Consider the following 24,236-nt stretch of genomic DNA (forward strand, 5'->3'; position numbering starts at 1 on the left):
TATATAGACGAGTAAGAGAAATAATTTGAGCCTCAAGTTCAATACGACGCAGAGATGCTGATTTCTCCTTTAAATTATTATGTATGTACTTTAGGTACACTCCAGATTCGATACTGGGGTACCCTTATCAGTCCCTAGTGTATGGTACACCATGTACCCAGGGCATAGGTACCCCAGAGGCCTCCCATGGACTGAAGCATGTATTATGCCACTCATGAGAGGCCATTCAAAATGACACAACAGGTCTGCTACAGCAGCCTGTGTAAGCTGGTGCTTGCACCACTTACTTAGATATAGGTTCACTATCTCTTTCTAAATCACTACACTTAAAAACCTATCAGTCACCCCTATGGCAGGCCTTATCAATCCTGAAGACAGGGTGCTGGGTTTTGCGAGAGAGGGTGCCCCTGCATGAGTAGGGCCCCTCTGCAGGCTTCAGAGACCAATCTCCGGGGTTGTCTGTGATGCAGCCAGACATATAGGTCTAAGTGTATTATAACCTAGCGGTGAATGCTAACTTTAAAACGGCTGCTTAGAAACATGTCGTGAATCATACCTCCACACCAGTAATTGGTGTGGGAGGTATGATTCCACCCTTCTAGAACCAATACTGTGGGTCACCGGTCTACCCAATACCAACTTTCTCAACCGGGCAGCACAAAATGGACGCTGCCAGCCACAGACACAATTCTGATCTCCTGCGGCTGAGCCAAGCTCGAGCAGAGTAAGGCATGACAATAGGCATCCTGTCACAGGGAGATGTAACCACCTCCCAGACAGGGTTTAGTGTATTGGGGCTCTGAGAGTGCCAGGAAGTCTGCACTGGGGGCACATTTGGTGTCCCTGTGCATAGTCCAGCTCAAACCAGTTCTGGGAGCCATTGGCTCCTGCTCTGGTTCAAAACTGGACAAAAGACATGGGTGTAGCCACCCCTCTGTCCTGCCCCTCCCCTAGGAGGGTCCCTAGAATCTTTCCAACCCTTTCCCATGGGAATAAAGTAGGTTACCTGGCTACAGAACTTTAGATTTTACCTGGACAAGATTCTACTAAGAAGAAACCAAGTACTTTGACTGCTTGCACGACGATTGCACGAATGAAGAATCTCCCTTGGAGTACAGGAGTTACTCCCCTGCAGTAGAGAGTGTTATATTAATAAATAAATATTTTTATTTAACTACTGTATGGTTCTCCTTTCATTTACTCATTCAGGAGGTGATATTCTGGTAAAACAAGCTTCTTTACATTCCTTCACGATTATGCCTGAAGGCTGCTCTCCACAGCTACCACTAGGATAGCTTTCTAAAGGTTTTCTTAGACCTCATACATCATAAGGGTCATGTGGACTGGTACAGGGTGCCCACTTTAATTAGTAGACATCATATACCAGGCCACCTTCGCACAGAGAGGTTAAGCCTACTTCTAGAGCAAGAAGAACTGGAGAATAATCAGAAACAGCGGCTTCTAAAATATGGGATTTATTGGTGATTGCAACTACTGAATCAGAAATTAGAAAGTAATCGATCCTGGATTGTGTGCCATGAGCAGAGGAAAGAAAGGTATATTCTTGATCTGAGGGATGACAGAGGCGCCAGTGATCTACTAAACCATGGCCTGTTGTTATATCGCCCAATAAAGCTCTGTCACCAACATTGTATCTATCTAAATGGGCAGTTCTATCTACAATCACTTCACGGGTCAAATTCCACTCACCACCAATGATGTAACTGGATGCACCAATCTCCACAAGTAAACGATTCAGGTTGAGAAAATAGGAGCGTTTATCGCCAGTTGGGGCAAATACTGAACCAATGCAGAAGATCTTTTCTCCAATTTTTAACTTAGCAAATACATATTTGCCCTCAGGGTCGATCCAGGTTTTGACAGTTGAGATAGGTAAGGATTTGTGTAAGAGGATGGCCACACCACATTTCCATGACTGGTTCTTCTCAGAAGAGGGTTTTGTTGTCAATCCGCAATGAATAACTTTTCCCACCCATTCTTGCTGTAACTTAGATGATTCCAAGGCATCGAGATGAGTCTCTTGTAAGAGAGCAATATCAGTTCTTTTCTTTTTTAGATAAGAGAGTACATTTTTGCGTTTTATAAAGTGCGTAAGGCCATTAACATTCCATGAGATTATGCACAATAGATGAGAGGAGGAAGGTGTGTTAACTGCCATATGTGCGCTGAAAATCTAAAAGGGATTAATTTAAAAGAAAAACTGATATAAGGGATAGGAGGTGCAAAAAATACGAAGGTGGTGAAAGGTGTAGAAATAAAGGCTAGATAAGTAAATATAAGTAAGTATTGTGGAGATATCTCTGGAGAGAGGAAAAACAGAAGCCAAGAGAGTGGACTATGTAAGGGGGAGAAGGTGAGGAGAAGAGGGGAAAAGGTGAAGAAGAAGAATAGAGTCCGGGTAAGGAGAAAGTTGAAGGATAAGTAAACTTCTAGAAAATTTAAGGAGGTTAGAGGATTGTGAGAGAGTAACTTAAAAGATGTAAGCAATAGTGAGAAAAAAGTGAAAAACAATATAAGGGGGAAGAGGTAGATGTACTGCACAGGGATAGCACAGCACCAATGGGCTAGAACTGCTTACTGCGGGTCTAGGCTTTCGGGCTATTGCCACCGGAGGAGCCCCAACTGGAGACCAGGGGGCATATGTATCAAACTCCCCTTTAGCGAATCTCAAATTGCGAGAATTTGCGATTCGCAAAATCAGATTCGCTAAACGGGATGTATAAAATAAATCGCTAATCATTTGCGATTCCTTAAAAATCGCAAATAATTCGCAGAATCCCGTATTGCGATTTCTTAATAGCGAAATTCGCTAAATAAGAAATCGCAAAAACGGGAATCTGCAAGCCTGGTGCAGGCTGATGACATCACAAACAGGAAACTGTAGTGATTGCCTGCACCTGCTCACCTGAGCCACACCCAGAGGCTGCTTGTGGAGTGTGAGGAGGCTTTCCTGGAGACAGCAACCAGCAATGGATCCCAAACAAAACCAGCAGGGCAAAGATGCAGAAAAAAGAAAGAGAAAACACAAGTTTTCAGAAAAGGAGCAGGAGGTCCTCATTGAGGAGATGGTCTGCAGCCATGAGCTCCTGTTTGGGAAGAAGGCACTCAAAGTCCCAGAGGCCAGGAAGAGGAAAATCTGGCTGGAAATACAGAGCAAGGTGAATGCTGTTGGAGTCACCACACGCACCATCGAGGAGCTGCGCAAGCGGTGGTATGATATGCGCCAGAGGTCCAAGGAGAGGGTGGCAGCCAGACTCAAGGATGCCAGTCAGACTGGAGGAGGACCATCCACTGCAGAGCAGCCAACCCCCCATGAGGAGCTTGTGGAGTCAACCCTCCTGCCTGAGAGCGTTGGTGGTGTGGCTGCAATCGACAGCTCCGACCCCTCATCCAGCAGACAAGGTAAGATGCATGCCAAATCACCCTGCACTCCTCCCCATCCCTTGCACACTCCCCCAAATGCGCATAGTTAACTCCCAACATGCCAATCCAGCCCAGGTCTTACAGCACACCCAGCAATGCATCATGGTACTCGTAGTACTGTGTCTGACTGTGTGTCCATGACACCATCACAAGTAAATGCAACATATGTGTTTTGGGGATCATTGAATAGAAATGTGTCAGAGATTAGCCGTCAAAGATTTGTAACTTTATTGAGTGCCACATGCAGACAGTAACACAAACTCATATAGTCCCCTTTACATCCACAGCACACGCCATGCCACAAGAAGACAGCGCTGAGGGAGAGGAGCCTGCAGACCCTGCGGACTCCAGCGATGAGACAGAGCAGCAGCCAATTCAGCGCAGGAAGCGCGCACATGTGCCCCCACTGCCTCCATTTGAGGATGAAGTCCCAGCAACAGGCGATGACACCGACAGGAGAGAGGGGAGTCAGGGTGTGACAGACATGCCCCGTCATGACGCACCAACACCAAGGCAAAGGGAACAGGCCATTTCCAGGTCAAGGCCCAGGAGCAGCACTGCAACAGAAGGAGAAGGCACCGTGTTCTCCGGCTTGGAACAGTGCATGTTGCAGGAACAGCGCCTGCAAAGCAAGGCAATGCGGTCAATGAGTCGCCAGCTAGGCCGCCTACATCAGGACAATCGCAGCATGGTAGCGGCAATACGAGAGCTCTGTGCCACTTTGAGGGACACCCAAGCTGCCAATGACAGGGCTGGACGACGTGCCAATGCACGGCTACACAATTACACCAAGGCAGTCAACCGCCTCTGCACCACCACCAGCGCACTCACACGCAGAAGCGTAACCATGCAGGTGGACATGGCACATTGCTGCCAGGACATAGCGCGAGGGCTGGCGCAGGTGACCACTGCTGTGGAACAGCTGCAGACAGCCAATGCAGGTGGCAGCGCACTAATGGCCTCTGCTGAGAGTGAGGACACATCGAGTCGCAGCAGCATCACTCCAACCTTGCCAGGTGAAAGACGCCGCAGTGGCAGACAGGTAGCAGGCCAAGGGCGCACCATGGGGGTCAACCACCCTGGACGGCACCGACGGAGGTGATCATCTGCGGGGACACTGACTGCAACACGGGTGCATTAACCCGCAAAAGGCTGTTTGCCCTATTTCTTGTGCCTTCTCTGCACTGTGTGTACAACATGTGCTGGGGACAATTACAATTTCTTTCATGTTAAGTGTGATTAAACACTTGACACATCATCAGGCTTTGTAGTCTCATTTCCTCAACACTCACCTAAAAGTAGTTTTGTGTGATCTCAGTCCGTCTCTGGCGTCCAGCAGCTGCCCCAACTCCTGGTGCTGGTCTGGCAGGGGGAGCAGGGCGCTCGTCATCCGATGTGTCTGTATCGCTCACATCAATTGTGGTGCCTTTCCTCATTGCCATGTTGTGTAGCATTGCACAGCTTGCCACGATTTTACAGCAGGTCTCAGGGCTGTATTGCAGTGCGCCTCCACTCTTATGCAGGCACCGGAAGCGGCTCTTCAGGATTCCGAAGGTTCGCTCAATGACACAGCGTGTAGATCTGTGTGCCCTGTTGTAGCTCCTCTCACTTGCATTTGCAGGATCCAGGTATGGGGTCAGGATGAAGTCGCGCACTGCATAGGCACTGTCACCTGCATGGAAAAAAACACAATAGGTGAGTCAATGTCCCCCCCCTCAAGTGATGTAGTGGATGTATTGATGTGTGCAATGTATTTACCGAGCAGGTACCCCTCCCCAAACTCTCCAGCACTCAGACGTCTGTGTATTCCACTGTGTCGGAAGATGAAGGAGTCATGTGTACTGCCGGGGTATTTGGCTACGATGTCGGTGATGTGATACTTAGCGTTGCACACAATCTGTATGTTGAGGGAATGGTAGCATTTCCGATTCCTGTAGACATATTCAGTTTCTGCTGGGGGTGTGATGGCCACATGGGTCCCGTCAATGCAGCCGATGACGTGGGGGAAACGTGCAATCTGGTAGAAGTCCAGTATCGTTTGTTGTAATGCCTGTTGGGTGGTGGGGAAGTAAATGTGATGTGGGAGCCTCAGTAGCATTGCATCTAGGAAGGCATGGAAGAAGCGCGAAAGTGCACTCTGTGACACACCACCAACCTCCGCTATGACCCGTTGAAAACTCCCTGACGCGAGGAGGTGCAGGGAGCACAGGACCTGCACATGTGTGGGAATTGTTTGTGTCCTGCGAGTAGGGTGCTCCAAGTGGGGTTTCAGCTCCTCAATCAGGTCCATTATGGTCTGTGGGTGCAGTCTGTACTTGTCATAGATCTCCTCTTCAGTGTTCTGTAACAGGGTGATGCGCAGCCTGAAGATACGTTCCTGTCTCATTCTCCTGTGTGCAAGGGCCCGAATACGCAGCCTCCTGGCTATCACGTACATTGCAGCCATTGTGGGTGTGTTTGTTGCATTGTGGGCTGGTTTTTGTACCTTGCACCAGTTTACCACCTGCAAGCAATTGGTGTTAATAGCGATTTCTTAATTAGCGAATTTCGTAAAATCGCAATTTGCGATTTTTTCATACATGTGTTTGCGATTTCTTAGCTAGCGATTTCTTGTTAGCGATATTCGCAACGCTAAGGAATCGCAAAATAGGTATTCGCTAGGAAATTCGCAGTTTTCTTGTTTCGCAGCCTAAGAAATCGCTAATTTAGCGATTTCTTATTTTTCAGTTTGGAAATGTGTCATACATATGAAATAGCGAAAAATCAGTCGCAAACGCTGTTTTTTGCGATTCGCAGCGTTTGCGACTAATTTTTGCTTTCATACATATGCCCCTAAGTCAGTAGTGAGAGATGAATTTCTACAGTAGTATTTAACAATATTCCGACAATAATAAAGAATTCAGAGTTAAGGCTGAAAGAAAAGGGAAGAGACAAATATCTTGAGACTATAGTGTTAGAGGTGATGAAAAAGTCAAGAAAGAAGGAAGAGGAAAGAAGATGAATGAAGAAAAAGAGAGAAGTCAATTTAGTGTAACGTTGTCAGATGTCTGGTATAATGTAATTAACTTTGTATAGTATAACAATAGTAATTACATATTAACATTGATAATTGTTATCACAGTTAAGCATAATCCTATCTAAATAATAGCATTGTATAATTAAACAATATCATGGTTAAATATAAGACAACTAAGTATTAAATATTATCATATATAAATAATATCATAGATACTCGTTAGACGGGGGAAAAGAATGAAGGATGAATAAAGGGAAATGATAGAGGAAGAATGTAGCAAAACTTAAAATTTATAATGGATTCATGAAAATTTCATAACAACTAGCCCACCAGGTACCTCCAGTATGTGCCAGGGAGCTGCGCTGCAGAGAGGTGTTCAGAGACCATGCCCCTTATTACACCTTTCTGCAACGCAGCTCTGTGGAGCTTACTGGAGGTATCGCTTGAGATAGTTGGACCCCAGGGACCCTCAGGATTCAAGGGGACTTAATCTCCCAACTTAAAACACGCCATGGGGTGCGTTTGCACAGTGGTGAAGGGAGGGGGCAGGGCCTGAGTTGACATGTATGCAAATATGCCTTGTGGCGCGTTTAAAGTTGGGGAATTAATTCCCTTTCAATCCTGAGGGACTGTGGGGGTGAACTAGCCCACCAGGAGCTTCCAGTAAGTGCCACTGCACTGCGTTGCAGAGAGGTGGTCCAGGCCACGTCCATTTTTACACCTCTCAGCAACATAGCTCTGTGGCGCTTACTGGAGGTAACTGGTAGGCTAGTTGGCCCCCAGGGGCCCTCAGGATTGAAGGCGACTTTATCTCTCAACTTATAACGCGCCATGGGGCACGTTTGCACAGTGGTGAAGGGAGGGGGCGGGGCCTGAGGTGCCATGTGTACCACCACCCCTGTGGCGTGTTTAAAGTTGGGGAATTAATTCCCTTTCAATCCTAAGGGACCCTGGGGGCCAACTAGCCTACCAGGTGCATCGCAGCTTTGTGGCGCTTACTGATGGTACCTGGTGGGCTAGTTGGATCCCAGGGACCGTCAGGATTCAAGGGGACTTAATCCCCCAACTTAAAACGGCCACAGGGCATGTTTGCACACGTGTCACCTTAGGCCCTCCACTCCCTTCACCACTGTGCAAACGCGCCCTGTAGCACATTTTAAGAGGTAGGTTTAATCCCCCTGCCCTATTAAGTACTAGGGCCTTACAGAGGAGGTCATGCTAATCACAGGGGTACCCCAATGCATAGTGTTCCCTAGTCTATGTAGGTGTTTTCACTGTATTCTAAGTGTCTTTTAGCATAGCACTGGCTCTAGGCCTGGTTAGTCAGAGTCAGTTACCACCAGTACCCGTCTGAAAAAGTTGTGGGCACAGGATGATTTTGCAACAAGGCCTCTTTCTGCTCCTCTCTTTCTGCACATGCCTTTCTTCTTCCTGCACTTTTCTTCATCTTTGTGGACTTCTGTTGCTTCTTTCTGCATTTCTTTTGCTTCTTTCTGTGCGTTTTTTCTTCTTTCTTCACATGGCCTACCTCTGTACGCATAGTTAGAAACTAGTATTTGAAAAACCTTTGAAATTCACTGAAAAAAACATAGGTTTCAGGCACGTTATAGTTAGAAATTAGCATAAAAAAACCTTTGAAATTCACTGAAAAAACCATAGGTTTCAGGCACGTTATAGTTAGAAATTAGCATTTAAAAAACCTTAGAAATTCACAGAAAAAATAGGTTTCAGGGACGTTATAGTTAGAAAGTAGCATTTAAAAAACCTTAGAAATTCACTGAAAAAACCATAGTTTTCAGGGGTGTTATAGTTAGTTGGACATTTCACTCGTACAAAACCCTTGAAATTCCCCCATTATAGTTAGTTCAGCTAACTATAACGCGCGCCCCCGCAATGCACTGCTGATGACGTCACATATTACATCACTCATAACATGGTCAGTGACATCACTGATTACATCACTGATGACATCTCAAATGGCATCACTGATGACATCACTGATTACATCATCCATGTGAAAATGTCATGCATCTTCTCACACCCTAATATAACTTTTGATACACCCACTCTAAATTACAGACTACCATTCTCAAAACCATAGACACTCCAACACCAATAACTACATACCCACTCACTGATTCTTAGGTCTACACACACATCCACTCACTCACCCGTACAGTCACTCATACTTATGGTCACTCAGTACAGGACTATCATATGCACTCATACACCTATATAGACACTCACACACCACAGTCATCAATAGAGGTACTCACACACCTAGTCAGTCATGGAAAAAATTATTCACACTGCCATTTACTCAGTTATACAGTTATACACACACCAGCTCCATTACTCATACAAATACTAGCACATTCTTATGCTTTTATACAATCAATGATACAAGCACACACTCATCCATACAGCCACTCTCACAATAACACACTCATTTGTAGCCAATTATGTACTCCAACACACATATATACTACTTTTCAAATATGTAGTTACTCACACATGTACCATTGAGATATACATTCACTTACTAACACACCCATACACACACTCACCCACCCATACAGTCCATCACAGATGAACTCTTGAAACCATGTACCCAGTGAATCACCCACTCACACATCTATACTCAGAGTAACACACACCCCACCCACACAAACACTCAGGCACCCATACAGATACTCAAACAACAAATCAATAACCCATATAGACACTCATGTAGCTATTTGCAAACCCATGCAGTCGCTTACACACCAACAGACACATGGATACAGACATTCACACAGTTTACTCACTAACCCATGTATTCAGAAAGATATGTTTAATCAAGCACCTACTAAATCAACCATTCAAACACTTATACACCCACTCTTTCTTCAAAATGGCTTTCCCTATATATATCAAACATATATAAACTTTACACAAACACACAGTCACTGGATGATGTCATCAGTGATGCCATCAGTGATGTCATTTGAGATGTCATCAGTGATGTCATCAGTGATGTCACTAACCATGTCATGAATGATGTAATATGTGACATCATCAGCAGTGCATTGCGGGCGCGCGAGTTATAGTTAGCAGAACTAACTATAACGGAGAAATTTCTATGGTTTTGTACGAGTGAAATGTCCAGCTAACTATAACACCCCTGAAACCTATGTTTTTTTCTGTGAATTTCTAAGGTTTTTTTAATGCTAATTTCTAACTATAACGTCTCTGAAACCTATGGTTTTTTCAGTGAATTTCAAAGCTTTTTTAAATGCTAATTTCTAACTATAACGTCTCTGAAACCTATGGTTTTTTCAGTGAATTTCAAAGGTTTTTTAAATGCTAATTTTTAAGTGTAAGAGTAGTTATACCTATTTTTTGTACTGATTTTCTACAGTTTTTTTTATCCAATTTTTTTTCGCAGTCGTGCACCCAAAATGTACACATCATGGTGGGTGCGCGGATTCTAGCCACCATTTTAGAAACATCGTGAAGGATCCGCGTATGGTGTGCGACGGCTGCGTGTTTTTCAGTAACAGCATATACATTTAATATTACGTGATGTGCGTGATTGGTATGCGACCAGTCCGTGACTCCTGCTCCCGCGCATTCGTGACACAGGCGCATTACGGTACACGACGCTTGCGTGGTGGCGGGTCCCACGTGACGTCATATACGTGCTGGGGGAGCTGGTGTGCGACTCCCGTGAAATTTGTTTATGTTCTAAAATGATATGTATGTGTGCTCAATATACATATTAGGGCATCTAAGATATTCATAAAAATAATATATTTGTACTTATAATAAACGTATATTATTTTTTAATATATTTTTGCGTAGTTGCGTCGGGTGCGTGCTTCGTGAGCGTTGAGTGTGCGGACCCCATGTGACCTAAAAAAAAAGATTACCATTGGTTCATAACATTTCCCACTGTAACTATTTCAGAACCCCACCCATTTTAATCATTCTTGTTGGAGCATCTTTAGAGAGACATCTCTTTTCCTACAAGAACCCTTTTTGCTTGTTTTTTTTTTGTGTTTTTCAAAAAGTATCAAACAAAATGGCATCTGGACAGCAGCAGCAGCAGGAGGAAGTATCTTCTGAAGAAGAATTCTTGCAGGAGGCACCACGTCCACAAAGGCCGGAATCTGTTGCGTGGAAATTCTTCACTTTTTCACCTGGAGAGAAGAAAGTAAATGCGAGAAAGGAGACGTGCAAAATTTGTGACCGAGTCCTGTCAGGTAAGAAATTAGAAGAGGAAATCGGGGGGGGGACACCTCGATATCAGATGCAAAGTCGCTGTTAGAAACTATAGATAAAAGCTTAGCAGACTTTAAAATACATACAGTGAATTTGAAAACATCAAAGGTGGTGAAAGATATAAAAAACTTCATATTGGAGTGGGTTTACCCATATCTGAAAGAAGATTTTTTCAAGAATAACAATCCAAGCAGTTTGAATTTGCAATATAGAGGAAGGTCCCGCACTAAATTTGTGACCTTTTCCGATTCTTCCTCCTCTGATTCAGATCAAGGAAGTGGATCTTTTTTTCAACCTTACCCGCCATATCAACCATATTACCAATATCCCAGAACACAGCCCCCTCCTACTTTTTTAGACAGAGGTGGGAACAGGGGGTGGGGGTTCAGAAGAGGATGGCAACCGCCGATGCAACAGAATCAAGAACAGGGATTCTTCAGGACATGACACAGAATATACAGGAGGTAGAGCTAGGAAGTACAGATGATAATCATATTGAGATAGCTACTATGCCGATCTATAACTTGTCTAAACATCTTTTAACAGATACGGAAACAAAAGTACTTCAAAAAGGCTTATCCTTTGTCCCCACGGTATTGCAGGATCCAGTTGACACTAAAACTGAAGTTTTACAATTTTTAAGGAAAATCAGACTTAAGGTCTTTTTCTCTTAATACAATGACACCAATGAGATTAATATCAGTGGGCTTAAGAAAAAATCCACTTTTTGCCCCCAACGTATGGCCATGCCTGAGGAGGTTTTGATGTTTGAAGATCAAATTCTGCGGGAAGTAGATCAACTTAACACCAAACAAATTGTATTTAAATCTAATTTCTCAAAACAGGAACAGTTGACCTTAAAAGAACTTTCCCATAACCCTCTGATGGTTATTAAACCAGCCGACAAGGGAGGGGGGATAGTTCTATGGGATACTGAACAGTACGACGTGGAAATTATGCGACAATTCGGTAATAGGGATCACTATCGACTTATTACAGAGAATCCCACAGTCAGATTAAAAGCCCAAATATTACACCTTACTACTGATGCGATGGATTTAGGATACCTCTGTAAGAAAGAACATGAATATCTGAATTTTACTGAGCAGAAGATACCCAATATATATGTATTGCCTAAAATACATAAAAACAGCACCCAACCACCTGGGAGACCGATTATTGCATCCTGTGTGTCCATTCTGGAGCCACTGGCCAAATATATCGATGTATTTTTGAAACCATTTGTACCTCTGACAAAAGCTTATATTAGAGATACAATGGATCTTATCTCTAAGATAGAGCTCTCAATGTTCTATGGAACCCAGCAGTTGCTGGTTTCCTTCGACATTGAGAGTCTATATACCAATATACCTCAGGACGAAGCTTTGTTGGTCATGCGGTTAGTGTTCGATCAGAGGCCCAGACCTCATTATGTGCCAACAGATTTTTTACTCTCCCTAGCCCAGATTTGTTTGAAAAATATTTTTTTTTATTTTCAAGACAGATTTATTTCTACAGATTAAAGGTGTAGGGATGGGTTGTTGTTTTGCGCCCGAAATTGCCAATTTGGTAATGGATCAGTTTGAAATGAGATACATTTTCCATGCCGCGTCCCCCTTCAGGGAGCACACCCTAGGATGGGTCCGTTTTATCGACGAAGTGTTCATGATATGGAAGGGGTCACAGGACCAGTTGGTGCAATTTCATTCGTGGCTTAATGCCAGGAAACCAGATTTAAAATTCACAATGGCATCAAGTAACAAACGTATTAACTTTCTAGATGTGTGGATTATTGAGAAAGAAGGCAAGTTGGAGGTGGACTTGTTCACTAAGCCCACCAACAGGAACACGCTATTGGAATATACATCTGGACATCCGCGTAACCTCAGGGATAACTTGCCCTATGGGCAGTTTCTGAAAGTACGGCGTAATTGCACTGACAAAAATGATTATTTCAGGAATGCAAAAATTCTGCAAAAAAAACTCACTACAAGAGGATACCCAAGGAAACTGGTCAGGGGAGCCTTAAAGAGAGCTTGGTATACCCCTAGGGAAGTGCTTCTTACCCCAAAAATCAAACAAGAATCAGAGCAATTGGTTTGTGTACTGACATTTAATCCTAAAGCTAATAAAGTTAAGCAGATCATTTTAAGAAACCTTAGATTAGTGGAACATTTGAATATTCCCAAGCCATTATTTGCTTTCCGTAGAGGAAAGAATTTGAGAAATAATCTGGTGAAAGCTACTCGCCCGTCATCGGTGCCCACTGATTTGCGAGGAATGATGGGATTACCAGCGCTCATTGGACATTACAGGTGCAATGGGTGAGGGGTATGCCCGCAAACTAAAGACTCTAAGTCCGTGGAAATAAATAAAGTGGTACACCTGCAGTTGAGTTTTTCTAACTGTAACACTAAAAACGTAGTGTATTCAGTTATATGCTCATGTGGGAAAACATAAATTGGGCACACAACTCAAGCCATCAAGATGAGGATTTTGCGGCATAAATCTCGCATCCGTTGCGGGACCGCAGGGGCGCCTATGGTCCAACATTTCATTGAAATGAATCATAGTGAAGACGAACTTTATTGGACAGTGTTGGCAGTGGTGAAAGCACCTAATAAAATAACACTGCAAAGTAAGTTGAACCGCCTTGAGGCACGCATGATAGAACGGTATCATACATCCACACAGGGATTAAATGACCATGATGAGATCTGGGCCCTGATCTGAGTACTTTAGCATTGTTGACATTTTGACAAGTACACCATAAGGTGAAAGGGAGGGAAGCTTGTTTCAGGATTTGTGAACTGCGACGCCATGGAAAACCATGGCAGGTATTGCATTTATGTTTCTCTATTACGAGTGATTTTATTTTATTGTGCTTTATAATGAATGTAATTTGGTATAGTTTGTATAGATTGTTGATTTAAGTAGTGATGGGATTGCTCGGCCCCCTATGCGGCCTTCGAGGGATGGTTGTGGTTGGTGGTAGTGCCCATTGGTGTAGATGGTTTTGTGGGTCTGTGTGGATTTTTCCACTACCTCCATCCTTTTTGTATTATTTATGTTTTCCCTTTCAGACACAGTGTGCTTATTTTTCACTTGTTCCCCTTTATAATAAATTTTATAATCTTTTGAGGCATTCTGCTTCCTCCCCTGCTCGATGTTGTTCAATTACGGAGCACAAGCTGGGCCGAGATTAGGGTATGGCACTCTGTCAAGATGGCTGCCCCCTTTTCCCTATTCCTACACAGAAGACTCGTAGTTCCATTTCTATCTTTACGTCTCGATGACCGCCGGGTGTATAGTAAGTAGTGCTCCACGATAGTTGCCATACGACGGTTGGTGTTGTTTGGAGTACTGAGCGTTTTGCAGGACCTGTTGAACTGCCACTCCCCTCCCACCTGCCTAGCATTGTCAGATGACTGTAACCTGTTCCTGCCACCTCCACCCTGCCTGTCCACATTCCATGCCCCTATCCCCTTCCTCCTGTCCTCCATGGTCCATTTTAATGCCACACCCTTCTGCCCTCCCTGGTCTGTTGTGCTGCAACTGCTCCTCCTGCCTGCCCCGCATGGTCTGTTGTGAGGCCCCTTCCCCTGAACTCTCTTGTCTGTGCCCAGGTCCTGACCCTCCCTTCTATCCTCCATGGTCCTTTGTGCATGCCCCTGCAACCTCCTTCTTGCCGATCATAGCCATTGTGCTGCCACTAACTTTCCCGCTTGCCATGCTTGGTCTTCTGTGCTGCCACGGCCCCTCCCACCTTCCCTGTGTGGTCAGCTAGTTGCCCCTGACCCCCTCCCACCTTCCCTCCATGGTCTGTGTGTATGCCATCATAGTCTCACTGTTGCTCTCCATGGTGTGTCTTGCTTCTTGTGCCCATCCTGCCTGACCTCCATGGTAATCTTGCTGCTCCTGCCCTGCACCCTTGCCCCCAGCCCTCTGTTTCCATGTACAGACCCCTATTCCCTCCCTCCTAGCTTGACTGTTCCATTGTAATGCCCCTGATCCGTCCCTCCTGCCCTTTATGGTCTGTTATGCTGCAGCTTTCTCTCCTGTCTGTCCATTATGGTCAGCTAGCTACCATTGCCTCTTTCCCCTCTGTTCTCTGTTGTCCATGTGCATGGTTCTGTTCGCCCCTATTGCTTTCTATGGATTGTTGTGCTGCACTCCCGTCCCGCATGCCCATGTGGTGTATTGTGCTGCTGAAAACCTGATGCCTGCCCTGTAGGGTCAGTTTGGTGCACCTCTCCATGTCCCTCCTGTCCTCTGTTATCTGAGCCCATGTCCCTACCCCAATTCCTCCTGCCTTCCATGATCCAATGTACCACACTTGCGAACATTTTGAACTTGGTAAGAGGGAGATTTTGAAACAAAACTGGGGTATTGATTTTCCCCTTTGAGTTACATTGAAAAAGAGGAGATTGTAGACAGGAGACAGATCAAATAAAGCCCATTTGAGCCTAAAAACATTGGACGTTTCCTGGCTGAATCGGGTCTGTTGGCATGTATGGTTGTACTACCACTGCCTCTTCCTTCTGCCCACAATGGTCTATTATATTGCCACAGCTTCTCTTGTCAGTCCTGTATTGTTGGTTTGTTGCCCCTGCCCCCCTTTCCACTGCCCTCCATAGTGTGGTCAAATTGTTGCCTCTGCACCCTCCTTCAATTTTCAGAGTCCGTGCCCCTGGCCTCTGCCTCTCAACAGTATCCTAATGAACAACTAGATTGCTAACATTCTATATTTATTACAAAAGTGTGGAACGCCTGACGTCATCATGATGTTATCAAAACTGTAATACCTAGAGCATTTCCTTTAGAAATTACATATATGAGAGGGTCTTATCTGCATCAAAATTATGGTTAGTGCTCTAAAAAACTAAAATGAGGACATATTTTCTGAGTTTTCAAAAAGCGACAAAGCACTTTTAAATTATTTGTTATCTTTCTGTTTTTTTATCCAGTTGACCACTTGATTAAATGTTGCACTTAGGGGAGAGGATGTGGTGTTACTTCCAGAGCTGCAGACTTTGCAACTGGGGAACCAGGTTGGAGTTTCTGCTTCAGCATGACATTCTGTGATTCTGGTCAAATCACTTAATCTCCCCATGTATACAACCAAAATTAATTTGTTCTTGTGTGATGTAACCAATGCTCATGTAAAGCACTCCAATACCTGACAAGTCTGCACTATATAAAACTGCAAAAACACAAAAAATAAAAATTGTTTTGCACACTTCTGTCTGGGTGATATTTGTGCTGCATTTGGGCTCTTTTGTCTCTGGTGGCCATCTTGGGAGATTTATTTGTTATGAAGTTTCCTAATTTCCTCATTTACTGCAGTCTCCTCAGTAGGAAATGCTTTCAGCTTTTTGCTTTGATTCCATCAAGAAGGTATTCAGATATGTCACACATTTGTCATAAATTCTGAATATTAGCACTCTAGCTCATTAGATCACTGTAGTAAAGCTACTGCTCACCACGGAAGTCTGCTGCTGGTATTACAAGTGCATGTTTCAGTCTGCATGTCAGAATTTTTTAATGAAATAGAAGAGGATTTGAGAAGTCACTCAAAATGTGCCCTAATTTTTCTTTCTTCAGCACTAATCATAATTTCTATGGCAAAATGAACCCCCTCATTGTGTTCCTTTTTAAATTAAATGTTTTAAGTGTTATCAGTTTATTCCAATGAAGATGGCTTCAGGTGTGCCATACTTTTGTCATAAGTAAGACAGTAAGCGCTCTAGTTGTTCTTAAGAACACTCTGAGGCATTCTGTTATTGGGTTATACTTGGGCTACATCTGGGTGATATTTGAGCTACATTTGGGCTCTTTTGTCTCTGGTGGCCATCCTGGGAGACCTATTTGTTATGAAGTTTCCTAATTTCCTTATTTACTGCAGTCTCCTCAGTAGAAAATACTTTTAGTTTTTTACTTTGGTTCCATCAAGTATGCATTCAGATGTGTCACACTTTTGCCATAAATTCAGAATGTTAGCACTCTAGTTGCTCATTAGATCACTGTAGTAAAGCTACTGCTCACCAGGGAAGTCTGCTGCTGGTATTCAAAATGCATATTTCAGTCTGCATGTCAGAATGTTTTAATGAAATAGAAGAGGATTTGAGAAGTCAAAATGTGCCCTAATTTTTCTTTCTGCAGCACTAATCATAATTTCTATGGCAAAATGAACTCCCTCACTTTGTTCCTTTTTAAATTAAATGTTTTAAGAGTTACCACTTTATTCCAATCAAGATGGCTTCAGTTGTGCAATACGTTTGTCATAGGTTAGCGCTCTAGTTGTTCTTTAGAACACTCTGGGAAGCTGCAGTAGAACACAAAGGAATCAACTGACAGTCTCTGCCCTTGTTGGATGTACATGTTTTACTGAGAATGTCAGACTTCATTATCACATGACTGAGAAAGATAATGTGAATTTACAGAAAATATGCTCTCAGTTTAGCTTATAGATCACCTTCCAAACCTCTGTGAGAAAAGCATGAGAAAATAGTTTTCTCTCAAACATGATTTATGATATCCCAGCAGAAGGCTTTATCACATGGTAAAATCACCTTAGAACACACCACAATTCCTAAAATGAGTATGGTACAATCAACATATGATTTATATTGTAACTCCGCCCAGATATATATGTGATTTTACTTTTGATATTCTCAGGAACTACTGAACGTATTTATACCATTTAACCAAAAGGCACGAGTGTGAACTAAGGGCTACCTCTTTGCCAAATTTGGTGTAATTCCGTTCAGCAGTTCGGGCTGTAGCTGCGATTAAAAGTTCCTATGGAAAATTGCATGGGGAAAACATGTTTTGGGACCCCCTTTTTTCTCGGCTCCTGCTTGACGAATCACGCCGAGACTTTCAGGATAGGAGCGGACCGGAGCACCCCACCAGTTTTGAAAATTTTGCGAAGATATTCCAAATAGAATGTTGCAGATTTCCTATGAATAATAGGTCCTAACTATAACTACCTACTGGCGACCGCCAGTAGGTAATATATATATATATATATATATATATATATATATATATATACTCCACAAACGAATGGGAACACCCGCTGCCTCCAGACCAAAGGGCGCGTCGAAGTGAAGACCTCCCAGTCACGGTCATCAATAATTTCGCCAAACTTTCACAACAAAAGCAATCAACCCCGTGTCTGTGCGCAAAAATATTCTTTAATGCCAGCTGAAAATGCTAGACGCGTTTCGCCTGTCCTGCAGGCTTGTTCACTAGCAATTCAATAAAGTTACCATGGCTTTTTTTAACTGTGAATGTGAACAAGTCACATGTGAACTACAACAATAAAACTGGACAACAGACTAGTAGTTTCTCGCAGTGTGTCACAGGGATTGGAGTTAATTAAAGGTAAAATACCAAAATACAAACTCAATTAATCATAATCATTTGATAATGAAACAGCATGGATTTCATTGCGTTATATTTTTTGAAAATATGTTATACAATTTGTCTTTAGCGCATTTTCATCAAACGTGCTAAGCCACAATTTTGACCCTGGTGGTCCAATCATAGCCTATGCTTATTGCAAAAACTGAAGACTGTTGACGAACCAATGTTACGACAGTATTAAATAAACCAATGAATTGGTATGACCAAATAGTCAAAGTTAAGTGTGTCCAATACAATACTTAACAGAAATCAGATAAGCAATATGTATAATTATGCCCAAGTGGGCAAAATGCGCAAAATGGAATAAATTGAGAACCCTGTGCACCACATATCGTCTGTAATGTAACAATGTCCAAGTAACTAAAATTAAAATAAAACCTGAAAAGAGATCGGGAGGAATCTATAAATGGGTATGTAAATCTTCTTCTATGTTTAACCCATCTGGAATCTTTGTGTTAAGTTTAATAATGTAGCAGGATTCTAGTTTACGCAATTTTTTCTCACGGTTGCCACCTCTGCTGTTCAATGGAATGGCATCAATGACAAAATAAGAGAGACCTTCAGCGTTCTTGGTGTGGTACTGTTCGAAGTGTCGGGCCACGGGGTAAGATTTGTCCCCATTTTTGATGGCACGCAAATGTTGCAACACTCTTTTGTGTACAGGAAGGATGGTAGAGCCTAAGTACTTCAAGCCACATGGGCATTGGAGCACGTAGACAGCATAGTCTGTTTTACAAGAACATTTTCCCTTGATTTGTTGTTCAGACTTCTGAGCAAAGCCCAATGGGAAACTAGTAGTGTTTTTGTCAAACATGCACGCCTTGCATTTGAGGCATTTAATGAAACCATCCCTTCTACTCAACCATGAACTGATCGGTCTTTTTTGAGTATCGCTGGGTAGCATATTGCTAACTAGAGCTTGATGGAGAGATCTGGCTTTTCTGAAAGTGAACTGAGGTCTCCTTTGTATAAGTTTACCTAGCACAGGATCATTACGAATAATATGCCAATGTTTGTAGATGATAGTTCTTAATTCATTTTGCTGGTTGTTGTAAGTGGTGATAAATATACACTGATTAGTATCTGATTGCGATGGTTTGGCTGATTTGCTATCCTTATTAAAAAGTATCTGCTCTCCGGTTTTCTTTTTTACTTTATAGATAGCTTGATTCAGACATGTTTCAGCATAGCCTCTGGCTTGGAAGCGGGATTTGAGACATGATAGTTCCTTATCAAGATCCTACTCCTTGCTACAATTGCGCATAGCCCTGAGGCATTCCCCATAGGGTATACTCTTGACTAGTTTGACTGGATGGAAACTAGTAGCATGTAACAACGTGTTTCCATCTGTAGATTTACGATAGAGTTTAGTATGTAGTTTGCCATCACTTACATACACTGTAAGATCCCAAAAATTAATCTCAGAAGCACTAATTACACTGGTCAGTTTTAAATTTAAATCATTTGTTTGGAGCTTTTTAACAAACTCCTCGGCACTTTTTTCAGTGCCTTTCCAAATAATAAAAAGGTCGTCGATATAACGACTCCAGTGTATTACATGATTCTGCCACTCAGCATGCCATAGCGACTGGACCACCTGCTCCTCCCACCAGCCCATATGCAAATTAGCAAAGCTGGGGACGAAGCAAGTGCCCATCGCCGTACCGCATATTTGATGATATAATTCACCATTAAACAAGAAAAAATTGTTCTCAAGGCAGATGGTAATCATTTTGAGTAACATTTGTGTATGGTGCCAAAATTTTGCGGGACGGTTCCCTAAGAAATATTTACATGCATTAATGCCATCTTTGTGGCGAATACTGGTGTACAGAGTGGTAGCGTCTATGGTCATCAATAGCAAATCATCTTCCCAAGGAACATCATATACTTTAGTCACTTGTGTCTAAGATGAACGATGGTAGAAGTTTCACAAGGGGGCATAAGAATGAATCAACAAATTTGGAAGTATGTTCGAATGCACTCCCTATGGCCGAGATGATGGGACGGCCAGGGGGATTTGTGATGTCTTTGTGGACTTTGGGGATAAGGTATAAGACCGGAGTGGTCGGGCAGGTAATTTTTAGAAAGGACATTTCATCTTTACTTATCAAGCCTTGTCGACTCCACTCAACCAACAATGTATTATACAATAAATAACACTCTTGCATGACATTTTCTTTTACCTTGACATAGTTTAACCTATTATTGAGTTGTTTGTATGCCTCTATTAGGTACTGCTGCCTGCCCCAAAGGACCACATTTCCACCCTTGTCCGCATTACGGACAATACAATCATTGTCATTGCTCAATTTCTCAACCAAGTTATAATAATCTTTAGACTGTTGAGTAAATGACTTCTTCTTTCTATTTAATGATTTGCATAGACTTTTGACTTCATTGATTACCAGTTCATTGAATACATCTACAGAATCTCTTGCTGTTAAAGGGGTAAACTTGGAGGTCGGTTTGAAGTTGGTTAATATTTCAATATTAATGTCAATTCCTTGTTGTAGTTCACATGTGACTTGTTCACATTCACAGTTAAAAAAAGCCATGGTAACTTTATTGAATTGCTAGTGAACAAGCCTGCAGGACAGGCGAAACGCGTCTAGCATTTTCAGCTGGCATTAAAGAATATTTTTGCGCACAGACACGGCGTCGATTGCTTTTGTTGTGAAAGTTTGGCGAAAATATATATATATGCGAGGGGCAAAGCTCTGTGAAGACAGACTAGCATTGTACATATTGCGTGATTGTCTATTTCTATGATTTATCCCTTGTTGCACATGTGACTCACCCAAGCGAATATTATTGGTAGACCCGTTGTGTTGCGCATCATGTGACCAAGGCCTGTGACGGGCTGAAACGCGTAATGGCGGCGGTGGTGTCTCTTATATTCAAATAAATTATTGAATTCTTTCACCGCACCTTGGGTCTGCTTCCGTTTTTTTGAGGACACCTCTTCAGCCTGTGAGACGGAGTTTTCCTATATATATATATATATATATATGTATATATTCCCCCGTTATAGTTAGTGCAGGCAACTATAACTCACGCGACCGCAAGCCTCTGCTGATGCTAATACTGTATTTAGACACTTATTTGCCCATGTCTTCTTCCATTAAATTTTAGCTATACATATATTACAAATATTTTTTTTTCATAAAGACACATATGTCATCAGCAGAGGATTGCGGTCGCGTGAGTTATAGTTGCCGGCACTAACTATAACGGGGGAATTTGATTGGTTTTTTACGAGTGAAATATCCACCTAACTATAACATGTGTGAAACCTATGGTTTTATAAGTGAATTTGCAAGGTTTTTTAAATGCTCATTCCTAACTATTACGTGTATGAAACCTATGGTTTTTCAGTGAATTTGTATGTTTTTTTAAATGCTAAGTTCTGTATGTATTATTTTTTTTTATATATTTATTTTACAATAAACTACGTATTAAAATTTTTTTTTTTTTGGGGGGGGGGGGGGTTTACACCGTGCCCGCGATTTAAAAAAAAAAAAAAAATTCTGCCTTCAGGGTGCTTCAGGGACCCCCTGAGAAAGGCTAGGGGGTCAGGAACTCTCTACCCTGCCCTCTTTTCACATCCGCCACCTTCCTTTTTCACTCTCGCACTGAAAACAAACAAAATGGCGGCCGAAACTTCCTGATTTCGACCGATTCGAATGTTGACTAACATGTAACCACCAATCAGAATTACGCTTGCGCACGTTAGGGTGCTCGCACAATGCTCGCACGGTGCGCATACGGTGCACGCACGGTGCACGCACGGTGCACGCTTATAGATATTTATATGCTTTTAAATGCTATTTTCTCAGGAACTACTTAACAGATTGACACCAGACCTGCAAAAGGCACTTCCCTGACCTGAGGACTACCTCTCTGCCAAATTTCAAGTAATTCTGTTCAGCCGTTCGGGCTGTACCTTCGACTAAAGGTCCTATAGGAAAATGCATGGGGAAAATGCGTTTTGGGACCCCCCTTTTTTCTCGGCCCCCACTTGACGAATCGCCCCGAGACTTTCAGGGTAGGAGCTGAGCGGAGCGCCCCATTAGTTTTGAAAATTTCGCGAGGATTCGTCAACCGGCGCCAAAGTTATTCAAAATAGAATTTTCAGATTTGCTATGGAAACACGGTCCTAACTATAACTATCTACTGGCGACCGCCAGTAGATAATATATATATATATATATATATATATAACGACCAAACTTCCCCAAAAAAGAAGTCGAGCACACGCGGGTCAGTCATTAAAAAGCTCCTTTATTCTGACATAGTGCATGACGCGTTTCATCTGTAGTGGACTTCCTCAGATGCAGTCAGAACCAAACAATTAAAACCAGTCCACACTTTTTAAATGGCATGCCCCTCTTTGATTGGCTGGAGCACACCTTGCAAGCACATTGGAAAGCCCGGACTGGAACTCCAAGTCCGCGCAGAGCAGGCATCAGGTGTAGGTACTAGCCCCAGTGGGCGGTGTCTGCTCTTTACAGCATGCCAGCAAAGATCTTGTGCGGATGGCAGGCAGTTCAGCGAGACCCTCACTCTGCCGCTTGCATCCCGATTTTCGTCATCTGGTGCCACTTAAGTAAGTCGCTGCCCCCTACAAAGTTGTAGTCCAATCCGCAGATTTGCATGGCAATCTCGGGTACATGGCGGTCAGGCGTTTTCCAAAGAGTTTTTAGATTTGACCAAAAATTGCCACACACAGCTGCCGGACTGCTTTTGGGATGGGTGCTCCTGGGTGCTTGTGACCGCACCCTTAACATAACGACCAAACTTCCCCAAAAAAGAAGTCGAGCACACGCGGGTCAGTCGTTAAAAAGCTCCTTTATTCTGACATAGTGCATGACGCGTTTCATCCGTAGTGGACTTCCTCATATGCAGTCAGAACCAAACAATTAAAACCAGTCCACACTTTTTAAATGGCATGCCCCTCTTTGATTGGCTGGAGCACACCCTGCAAGCACATTGGAAAGCCCGGACTGGAACTCCAAGTCCGCGCAGAGCAGGCATCAGGCGTAAGTACTAGCCCCAGTGGGCAGTGTCTGCTCTTTACAGCATGCCAGCAAAGATCTTGTGCGGATGGCGGGCAGTTCAGCGAGACCCTCACTCCGCCGCTTGCATCCCGATTTTCATCTTCTAGTGCCACTTAAGTAAGTCGCTGCCCCCTACAAAGTTGTAGTCCAATCCTCAGATTTGCATGGCAATCTCGGGTGCATGGCGGTCCGGCGTGTTCCAAAGAGTTTTTAGATTTGACCGAAAATTGCCACACACAGCTGCCGGACTGCTTTTGGGATGGGTGCTCCTGGGTGCTTGTGGCCGCACCCTTAATATAACGACCAAACTTCCCCAAAAAAGAAGTCGAGCACACGCGGGTCAGTCGTTAAAAAGCTCCTTTATTCTGACATAGTGCATGACGCGTTTCATCCGTAGTGGACTTCCTCAGATGCAGTCAGAACCAAACAATTAAAACCAGTCCACACTTTTTAAATGGCATGCCCCTCTTTGATTGGCTGGAGCACACCTTGCAAGCACATTGGAAAGCCCGGACTGGAACTCCAAGTCCGCGCAGAGCAGGCATCAGGCGTAGGTACTAGCCCCAGTGGGCGGTGTCTGCTCTTTACAGCATGCCAGCAAAGATCTTGTGCGGATGGCGGGCAGTTCAGCGAGACCCTCACTCCGCCGCTTGCATCCTGATTTTCGTCATCTGGTGCCACTTAAGTAAGTCGCTGCCCCCTACAAAGTTGTAGTCCAATCCTCAGATTTGCATGGCAATCTCGGGTGCATGGCGGTCCGGCGTTTTCCAAAGAGTTTTTAGATTTGACCAAAAATTGCCACACACAGCTGCCGGACTGCTTTTGGGATGGTTGCTCCTGGGTGCTTGTGGCCGCACCCTTAACATAACGACCAAACTTCCCCAAAAAAGAAGTCGAGCACACGCGGGTCAGTCGTTAAAAAGCTCCTTTATTCTGACATAGTGCATGACGCGTTTCATCCGTAGTGGACTTCCTCAGATGCAGTCAGAACCAAACAATTAAAACCAGTCCACACATTTTAA

At 43.4% G+C, this 24,236-nt stretch overlaps 1 protein-coding gene across 1 annotated transcript; it reads left to right on the forward strand.

Moving 5' to 3' along the window:
• The first annotated feature begins 2,990 nt into the window (after positions 1 to 2,990).
• On the forward strand, positions 2,991 to 4,695 carry LOC146856177 (uncharacterized). Its single transcript, XM_085651218.1, has 2 exons — positions 2,991 to 3,423; positions 3,732 to 4,695. The coding sequence occupies exons 1-2, from the start codon at positions 2,991 to 2,993 to the stop codon at positions 4,544 to 4,546; spliced, it is 1,248 nt and encodes a 415-aa protein (XP_085507344.1). The 3' UTR covers positions 4,547 to 4,695.
• The last annotated feature ends 19,541 nt before the right edge of the window (positions 4,696 to 24,236 follow it).

The sequence above is a fragment of the Triturus cristatus genome, chromosome 4_1 (genome assembly GCF_964204655.1).
Source record: "Triturus cristatus chromosome 4_1, aTriCri1.1, whole genome shotgun sequence".
Classification (NCBI taxonomy): Eukaryota; Metazoa; Chordata; class Amphibia; order Caudata; family Salamandridae; genus Triturus; species Triturus cristatus.

Bases quoted from the DNA above. Each gene is read 5' to 3' on its own strand.
- LOC146856177 (XM_085651218.1), top strand. From the start codon at position 2,991: ATGGATCCCAAACAAAACCAGCAGGGCAAAGATGCAGAAAAAAGAAAG. The intron at 3,424-3,731 runs GTAAGATGCATG...TTACATCCACAG, and splicing joins CCCCTCATCCAGCAGACAAG to CACACGCCATGCCACAAGAA.